We start from the raw sequence: 9,601 nt of genomic DNA on the forward strand, positions 1-9,601 counted from the left end.
AGAGGGTGAGGGGGCACAAACCCGGAGCTGTAGAGGGGGACAGACCTCTGCGTGGGGGCGTTGCGGTGGGGTGTGCTCTGCAGATGGGGCCACAGGGCATTTCTGGGGGTAATGGGGATGGAAGGGCAATCCTGTGAAGTGGGGGGGACCCTGAGTGTGTGGGGGGGTTGTGGGGACACCCCTAGGGGGGACAGAGTCACTTGAGTTGGGGGATGCAAGGTCTCAGGGTGGGCAGTGGCACCAGGGTCCCGATGTCCCACACACCCCCGTGAGGACACCCCAGGGTGTTGGAAGCCTGGGCTTGGCTGGGAAGAGGGGTGCGAGTGGATGCTGCTCCTCCTGAGCAGGGACGGAGCTGGGAGGGTCGTGGTGGCTGGAGGGGGGGTTGGAGCCGTGCAGGCTCTGAGCGCTCTGTGTCCTCCTGTCCCCCAGATGAGCCGTTCTCCAACCCCCTGGCCCCTGATGGCCACGATGTGGACGACTCGCACTCCTTCCACCAGTGAGTACTGGGGCACTGGGGTGGGACTGGGCTGGGACTGTGGGACCTAAGGCTGATTCCCCCATTTAGAGATTGGGAGCGACTGATGCTTCAGCCTCCCTCCACGGGCACCCCATAGCCAACCCCATCGCACAGGACGAGGCAAACCCTCTGCCTCCTCAGAACCCATTGGGCTGCTGAAGATTGTTGGGGGATGACAGTTTCTGTTTTTCCCTTCTTCCTTGAAGGTCCAAGTTGACCAATGAAGACTTCAGAAAGCTGCTTATGACCCCGCGGGCTGCGCCGACATCTGCGCCACCGTCCAAATCTCGCCACCATGAGTGAGTAAGACTCTGTTTCACAGGACTGCAGGGCAAAGCATGGCCACCTTCCCTCTGGGGCTCTGTTCCTGCCTGACTTTCTCCCCCTGCGCTCTCCAGTGGGGTATCTAAAGGGGCTTTGGCTAAGAGGTGTGCAGACAGGCCCTGAAGAGCAGACCTCGGCCTTGCTTTGTGCTGGGGTCCATGCAAGCTGTGCATGTGTGTGTTAAGTAGAGAAATAAGTGGATCAGGGCTGCTGTAAATAACAGAGCAAGTCTTGCATGGCTGTTAAGATGCTTTGTGCAGGAAACAGATTTAGGGTTTTTTTCTGTGAAAATCTGCGCTCTTCCTTCCTCTCTGTACTGACAGAGTGGAACTGGGGAGAAATGGGCCTGGTCTGTTCCCATCTTTGAGCATCTCGGTGCGGGACTGTTCTGTCCAGCTGCCTGTGTCTGTGTGGCTCTGCAGACTGTACATGGGGTTTCTCGCCCTTTTCCAGGATGCCCCGGGAGTACAACGAAGATGAAGATCCAGCGGCTCGCAGGAGGAAGAAGAAAAGGTAAACAGGGAAAGCAGTGCGTCAGAGCTTGTTTTCATACGTTGTGTCTGTCTCACACAAGCAGCTCCTGAGCTCTTGGGCTACCAAAGAGGACCCTGAGTAGCCTGGATTGTTTTGGGGCTTTGGAGTCAAGCAGAGTGAGAAGAGTTCAGACCGAGTCACAGTCATTGCTTGTGGGAACAGATGTGGGAGGGCAGCAGCAGGATGGAGGTGAAGCTTCACCTCAGGAAGAAGCAGGAGAGGCTCTGGAGGTGTTTGGCAGAGGTGGGACACCTGCACTGGTGACTGCGGTTTTTGGGGCATGTTGCGCAGCAGGACTGCACTTCACCTTTTCCCTTCTGAAGGGAAGGCTGAGCTCCTCTTCAGTGAGCCTCAATAAAGCAGTTTCATCTTTTTTGGTGTCCTCCAGGCCTGTTGTAAAAAGGAGGAGGAGTTGGGAGCAGAACAGGCGTATGTGGGGCCTTGGGGAGTGTTACCTGACCGGTGATTGTGTCGCTTTAACACCGAGCTGTTTCTCCAACCCCAGCTACTACGCAAAGCTGCGCCAGCAGGAGATCGAGCGCGAGAGGGAGCTGGCCGAGAAGTACAGGGATCGAGCCAAGGAGCGGAGAGATGGCGTGAACAAGGACTACGAGGAAACGGAGCTGATCAGCACAACTGCCAACTACAGAGCTGTGGGGCCGACGGCAGAGGCGTACGTGAGCCTGCGGCGTGGCCTTGTCTTGCTGCCCTGCTCCAGAGGGGCTGTCTCATAACTGGCTCTGGTTTTGTTGCACAGGGATAAATCTGCAGCGGAGAAGAGGAGACAGTTGATCCAGGAGTCCAAGTTCTTGGGTGGTGACATGGAGCACACTCACTTGGTGAAGGGTCTGGACTTTGCGCTGTTGCAGAAGGTGGGCACAGCTGTCACCGTGCTGCGCTTCTACCCTGACTGCTCCCACAGGCAGGGAGGGTGGGCACAGGGTTGTAGGTGCCACTTACAGAATCACAGAATCACAGACCGTCAGGGATTGGAAGGGACCTCAAAAGCTCATCCAGTCCAATCCCCCTGCCGGAGCAGGAACACCCAGATGAGGTTGCACAGGAAGGCGTCCAGGCGGGTTTTGAATGTCTGCAGAGAAGGAGACTCCACAACCTCTCTGGGCAGCCTGTTCCAGTGCTCTGTCACCCTCACTGAGAAGAAGTTTCTTCTCCAATTGAAGTGGAACCTCCTGTGTTCCAGTTTGTGTCCGTTACCCCTTGTCCTATCATTGTTTGTCACCGAGAAGAGCCTGGCTCCATCCTCGTGACACTCACCCTTTAAATATTTATAACCATGAATGAGGTCTCCCCTCAGTCTCCTCTTCTGCAAACTAAAGAGCCCCAGCTCCCTCAGCCGCTCCTCAGAAGGGAGATGCTCCACTCCCTTGATCATCTTTGTAGCCCTACGCTGAACTCTCTCCAGCAGTTCCTGTCCTTGAACTGAGGGCCCAGAACTGGACACAATATTCCAGATGCGGTCTCACCAGGGCAGAGTAGAGGGGGAGGAGAACCCCTCTGCCCTACAACCACCCCTCCTGATACACCCCAGGATGGCATTGGCCTTCTTGGCCACGAGGGCACAGTGCTGGCTCATGGTCATCCTGCTGGCCACCAGGAGTGGTGCCTCAGTGTTGTCAGTGTGGATTTCTCTTTCTGGGAGAGATTTCTGAGGGGTTGGGGAGCTGGTGGAAATGGGCTTACTGGTTTTGATGGGCTGCAGTGGCCTGGATTGGTTTGTGATGTGTGGATTTACTCTGTGGCCAGGTACGAGCTGAGATTGCCAGCAAGGAGAAGGAAGAGGAGGAAATGATGGAGAAGCCCCAGAAGGAAACTAAGTGAGTGGTTGAGGGGTTCGCATTCCTGACTGTAGCTGCCTCCCAGAGAGGAGGACGCAGAGGAGGCAAATGCTTAGCGTAATACTCTTGTTGTTTTTCCTCTTTCTCCTCAGGAAAGATGAAGATCCTGAGAACAAAATTGAATTTAAGACTCGGCTGGGTAAGACTGTGTGGATGTGGCTGTTCCCCACTTGTGTTGTGAATGTGGGAGAAATCCTGGAGGGTGAATGGAGGAATGAAAACCTCAAGTCGTTGGAGGGGGAGAGCCTGAGGTGTAGGTGTCCTGAATTTGAGGGCTAGGGGAAGTGTGGCTCTTAGGAGGAGATTCTGATGTTTCTGATAAACTAAATATGCTTCACTATGGGCTTGACTCTTGTTTTTGGAAGAGCAGCTCTCCCACACGTTTCCTTCCCCTCCAGGTCGCAACATCTACCGCATTCTGTTCAAGAGCAAGACCTACGAGCGGAATGAGCTGTTCCTGCCAGGGAGGATGGCCTACGTGGTGGATCTGGACGATGAGTACGCTGACACCGATATTCCAACCACGCTGATCCGGAGCAAGGCTGACTGCCCCACCATGGAGGTACCCAGCACGCATCCGGGTTGCCTGGCTGTGTTGGTCTGAATTGGCCAGAGCAGGGCTTGCCAGGAGGGGTTCCCTGTCCAGGGGGTCACTCCCTTCCTCGGGGATTTCTCTTTCAGGCGCAGACCACGCTGACCACCAACGACATCGTCATCAGCAAACTGACACAGATCCTCTCCTATCTCAGGCAAGGGACCCGCAACAAGAAGCTCAAGAAGAAAGACAAAGGTAGGAGCTGAGTATAACCAAGTAGAAGGACTGGAAAAGTATCCCGAGAGAAGGAGATGAGGTTTGGTTTGCTGCGTTCCCCTGTGCTGTGAGGCAGTGAACTTAAAGGACAGTGATTTCCTATGGCTCCCTGAGCACTGAGTCCTGAAGGCTGCTCTGTGGTGGGGACCGTGGGGTAGTGGCTGCTGAGAAATTGCAGCCTGTGCCTTGTGCTGCTCTGCTCTTACTGGTGAAGGCCCAGTTCCTTGGAAATGTTCCCTGTTGGAGGGGGATGTTGTGGCTTCCTGAAGGGGGTGGATACCATGTGGTAACCCAAGAGGACATCAGGACACATTCCAGGTTGCCATTTTTGGGGCTTGGGAGCCAGATTTGGGACAGAGAAGCAGTGCAGGTGGCAGAGCTGATGATGTGCCTCTCACTGCTCTTGTGTCCTTGCAGGGAAGCTGGACGAGAAGAAACCCCCTGAAGCTGATATGAAGTAAGTGCCTCCCTGCCTGCAGACTGTGGGGTCACAGCTCTCTGCATTAAGGAATGTCTTTTTTATCCCACTGGGTTTGGAGAGGGCTGGGTTTAGTGCTTCTGGAGCTGCCTGTTTGGACCTGTGTTTTTTAGGACAAGACTGGAGGCAAGCTCAGGTTTTTATTTCAAGCTTGAGGCAGGCAAGGGCTGTCTGTTGTCCTGGACCACAAGAAGCAGGTCCAGGCAGCAGAAGAGCAGAAATGTGGTGATAGCTCTGGCAGGTGTAGAAGCCAGCTCTAATGGGTGTCCTTGGCTCTCGGTGTTGGTGCTGTCTGCTCCTTTATGAGGTTTCTGGTTCAAAAGGAGGTGGCTGTGGTCTCTTCTCTTGCACCACCCCTAACTGCAGGCTCTTTTCCACTTGTAGCATCTTTGAAGACATTGGGGATTATGTACCCTCCACTGCGAAGATGCCACGGGAGAAGGAGCGGGAGAGGTACCGTGAGAGAGAGCGCGACAGGGACCGGGAGCGTGACAGAGACCGAGAACGCGACAGGGACCGGGAGAGGGATAGGGAGCGTGACCGGGAGCGGGAGGAGGAAAAGAAGAGGCACAGCTACTTTGAGAAGCCCAAGGCTGATGATGAGGTGAGCCTCTGCGTGTGAAGCCTGGACTGTCCCACCTGATCTCTGCCTTTGGGGAGTGCAGCTCTGGGGTTGGTGTCACCCTGGTGACTTTGGGTGTCTCTGGTTGTGCTCTCACATGTGCCAGTGTTCAGCCCTTGCCGAGTGCTGTGTCTCTGGCCAGGGGCTGGTGGGTGGCTGGGTGCTTGTCCTCTCCTTCAGCAACTATGGCAGGGTAGCCTTTATGGTTCAGCTTTGTGCTTGCCACAAACTGTCTTAAAGTGGGGCTGCAAGTCAGGCAGGGCTGTCACTTGCCTGCTTTCAGCCCTCACGGGTGACACGATATCTCTCTCTTCTTTGCAGCCAACAGACATCGACAAAGGTGAGTCGACAAAGGTATGAATGTTCAAATGAGGCTGGATGTTTGAGTGAGGACATGTGGGGCTGCAGACTGCACAACTGCTTGGCCTGCATGAGCTCCCTTCATGCCCAGAGATGAGGGAATTGCTTGCCGTGAGGGTTTTGGCATGAAGAGTCTTGTGCCTGCAGGCTGGTGCTGTTGCATGTGTGTGTGCAGATCCTTCCCTGGCAGCAGACCAGCTTGAATGACTTTATGCTGGCTGTAAGCTGCGGATTCAGGGTGTCCTTAAGACCAGCCTGCCCCTGACTGTGCTTGGGCTGCTTTGCTGCTCCTCAGTGTTCTCCTGGCTCCTCTGCTTCTACCTCATGTGCACCCTCCTGACCTTCTGCCTGTCACCCCGTCCCAATGAGTCGGTCATGCAGAAGGAGGCTCTGCCAGCCCATGTGCTGAGCTGTTCCTCCCACAAAACTCAGTGCTGCTCTCTCTGCCCCAGGACCTGGCTCAGCCAAGGAGCTCATCAAGTCCATCAACGAGAAGTTTGCAGGAGCCACTGGCTGGGAAGGAGCAGAGTCATATCCTTTACTGTCTGTGCCAGTGGGGCCGTGTGGCTGCCCTTCCTCAATGGGGAAGGCTCTTTCTCCCATAACAGAGAAATACCACCCAAACCCTGCTGCTCGTATACCAAATATGAGCTCTGCAGCCTCTGATTTGGCTGTGTTAGGGCAGGAGACTGCTCTTTGCAAGACTGTGCTCAACCCTGAGCTGTAAGGCTACCTGGTGTTGCTTTCCTTGACTGCTGTCACATTGAAGAAGCCAGAAGACAAGAAGCAGCTGGGGGACTTCTTCGGCATGTCCAACAGCTACGCCGAGTGCTACCCTGCCACGTAAGGAAGCAGTGGGTTGAGAGCAGGGGGTGCTGAGGGGCTGCTGTTCTCTGGGAGTAAGGACTTGAACATCAGGCCCACTGCCTGTTGGGATTGCAGACAGATACTCCCCAGATCCTTGGTTCTGGCAGACTTGGCCTTTTCTTACCTGGTCTCTGCTAGAAATGGATACCTGGGGTCTGCTGCCAGGAAGAGGTTGAGGTGTCTGGGAATCTGCTGGTAATTCTGGTGCTCATTGAGCTCTGGCTGCAAGGCAGTCCCTCGGCAGAAGAGGAACAGCTTTCAGCCTGCAGAGTCATCTCAGCGTTTGCAATCTGGGATGCCTTTGTGGTACAGCTCACCTGCATTTGGAGGAACTTCTCTGTGGTCCAGGACCTGAGTGCATTCAGTCTGAGGCCAGGAGAGATGTCTCCCACGAGCCAAGGTCCTGATCCACGTCCCATGGACCCACTCCAAACCCTTTCCTTTTCTCTACAGAATGGATGATATGGCTGTGGACAGTGATGAAGAGGTGGACTACAGCAAAATGGATCAGGTATGGCATCACCAGCGTTTAGGACCAGCAGGCTTGTGCAGAGGGGTTGATTGTGTTTAGGGGTTTGCTGATCTCTGTGCTCGTGTCTGGGCAGGATGTATTGTCCCAGGGAGCAAATGTGTGACTGGCACTTGACCAAGGGGTGTTGGGGAGGTGTGTTAGTCCTTCTCGGCTCCCTCTTTGGCAGAATCTCCTCTCTGGGGCTTCTCTGGGAGGGGATCTCGGAGCCAAGGCCAGACTGGGTGCATAAGCCTGTTGAACTGGGGCTGATGGGAGATAGAGACCTTGCCTGGGTGCACAGGGCTGCATGGCCAGCATCAGCTGAGGAGCTGCTCCAATTTGTTCTTTCTCTGCAGGGTAACAAGAAAGGACCCCTGGGGCGCTGGGACTTTGACACGCAGGAGGAGTACAGTGAATACATGAACAACAAAGAGGCCCTGCCCAAGTGAGTGCAGCCTTGCTGAAGAGCTGAGCAGGGATTCTGGGTGGGAGTGGCCATACGGGCCAAACCTGGGTCCTGAGGGACCTTAAATGAAGAAGGGGGTTCCTCTGGTGAGGATCTGAGGAGCAGCTCTGGATCCTGGGCCTGGTGGCTTGTCATTGCTCTTAGTGTCACTCTTGAGGACTCCTGCCCAGCTGCCGCTCTCAGGCCCAAGCGGGCTCTGTGGTACAGGCTCGTGGCTGGGGCAGACGTGTCCGTTTCCCTGGGCCATAGATCCCCTGTGAGCACTGAGCTCTGTCTTGCTCCTTCCCCAGGGCAGCCTTCCAGTACGGGATCAAGATGTCTGAGGGGCGCAAAACCCGTCGCTTCAAGGAGACGAATGACAAGGCAGAGCTGGACCGGCAGTGGAAGAAGATCAGTGCAGTGAGTGCCCAGTGCTGGGGTATCATCTCTTTAGGCTGTGAGCTGCCAGCATAGCCCAGGAGAGCTCCCACCTGGTCCTGGCCTTGCTGTCCTAGTCACAGCTCTTCAGTCCAGCCTGTGTCCCTTTGGCAGGCACTGCTGATGTGAAGCTGGGTCTGCTCCTTGTGAAAGCATCCACCAAATGTCTGGGGCTTCAGGGCTGCAAAGGCATCTGGAGCTGCATTTGGGAGCTCTTGCCCTGGGAGCAGTTGTGATCGGAGGGCTTCTTGGAGCATCCACCAAATATCTGGGGCTTTAGGGCTGCAGAGGCATCTGGAGCTGCATTTGGGAGCTCTTGTCCTGGGAGCAGTTGTGATCGGAGGGCTTCTTGCTCTGGGCTCTGCAGCTGATGAATGACTCCAAAACCAGCAGCTCAGAGCCATCCAAAGGGGCTTGGGATCAGTCATGTTTAGTGGCTCCCTGTTTTCTAACTGGCAGAGGTAGGGGTTGTCCTGGCAGGGTGAGCTGGCCATGAGCACTCCAACAGTACAGGATGGGTTTGGGAAGGTGAAAACAGATGGCCTTTGGTGGCCAGAACAGAGCAAAGATGAAATGGGCCGAGCTTCTCCAGACCCTCAGGCAGCTTGTAGACAGCTTTAGCTCACCTCTGCTCGCTGTGGGCTGACTACAGCTCTCACTGGTTGGATCTTGTATCCTGCTGAGGCTTTGGGCAGCCAGCAACCCTGAGGGTAATGGGAGTTTGTGCTTTCTCTGCAGATCATTGAGAAGAGGAAGAAGTTGGAGGCTGATGGGTGAGTGAAGCTGACTCTGCTCTGGGCAGGACCACAGGGTGATGTTGGGGCCTGGCTAAAAGGAGAGTGGAGGATGGTGGTCCTTTCAGGGCACTCCTGCCCCACTTAGTGCAGCAGAGCCTGCAGGGCCCCTCTCTGTCTGGCCAGTGTTGGGTGCTGGGCAGCCCCCAGCACCATGTTGGGGCTCTTCCTTGACCAGACAGTTCTGCCCCATCCTGCTGGGTGCCCTGAGGAGCTGTTGGGCCTCCCACACTGTTCTGTGGGGCAAACCCGTGGACCTCAGTGCTGAGCTCTGGCTGGGAGTGGGGCAGAGCTGTCTGCCCTGTATCCTGATCTCCATTCTGTCCCTCTGTCTCTTCCAGGGTTGAGGTGAAACGTCCCAAGTACTGACACCTCCAGCATCTTGTCCAGCTCTTGGAACCCCCTCCTGGATGCTTGGTGTGCTCTCCTTACCCCCCTTACGATCCATGTTCTGTTCTGGGCTGGGCATTGTGTGTTACCCCCACACACTATGGGGCCGTGCTGAGGCTCTCTCTTCCCATGTTTGCTGTCTGTGATGTGTAAATGTTATGGTCATAATAAAACAATGTTAAATTTCTTTGAATGTCTGTCTGTGAGGGCAGAGTGAAGGGGCTTGGGCTGCTCCAAGCTCATGGGGTGAGCCTTAGCTAAGGATATTTAGTGTGAGAGCCTTTTGGGGTAGGGGGCCCTGAATAAAATTAACAAATAAACCACTTTTGGGGGGGATTAATCCCAGCTGAGGAACCTTTGCCCCAGTTCATGGGGAAGAAAGGGGACCCTGGTGTGGGGTATGGCAAGAGGAAGGGCCTGAAGCAGAGGGCTTGATCCCATGGCCTTGCTGTGTGTGGCATGGGAGTAGCTATCGCCCTATGGCTAGCTACAGCACTGTGGTATAGGGCCAGCAGGGAGCTGGAATCACAGAATCGCTCGGTTGGAAAAGCCCTCTGAGATCATCACGTCCAACCACTCCTGTCCATCCCCTAAACCATATCCCTAAGTACCTCTCTTAAAACACACCCGGGGATGGTGCCCCCCCCCCCC

General features: G+C 55.3%; 1 protein-coding gene across 1 annotated transcript; it reads left to right on the forward strand.

Moving 5' to 3' along the window:
• The first annotated feature begins 426 nt into the window (after nucleotides 1–426).
• On the forward strand, nucleotides 427–8,929 carry IK (IK cytokine, down-regulator of HLA II). The gene is made up of 19 exons (XM_010181068.1): nucleotides 427–499; nucleotides 727–819; nucleotides 1,298–1,357; nucleotides 1,884–2,051; nucleotides 2,136–2,250; nucleotides 3,143–3,213; nucleotides 3,327–3,373; nucleotides 3,633–3,796; nucleotides 3,916–4,024; nucleotides 4,463–4,502; nucleotides 4,908–5,139; nucleotides 5,467–5,485; nucleotides 5,958–6,052; nucleotides 6,275–6,348; nucleotides 6,826–6,883; nucleotides 7,240–7,328; nucleotides 7,640–7,748; nucleotides 8,505–8,539; nucleotides 8,902–8,929. Exons 2-19 carry the CDS (start codon nucleotides 764–766, stop codon nucleotides 8,927–8,929), a joined length of 1,569 nt encoding a protein of 522 aa, XP_010179370.1. The 5' UTR covers nucleotides 427–499; nucleotides 727–763.
• The last annotated feature ends 672 nt before the right edge of the window (nucleotides 8,930–9,601 follow it).

Source organism: Mesitornis unicolor, unplaced genomic scaffold (genome assembly GCF_000695765.1).
Source record: "Mesitornis unicolor isolate BGI_N332 unplaced genomic scaffold, ASM69576v1 scaffold28553, whole genome shotgun sequence".
Taxonomy (NCBI): Eukaryota; Metazoa; Chordata; class Aves; order Mesitornithiformes; family Mesitornithidae; genus Mesitornis; species Mesitornis unicolor.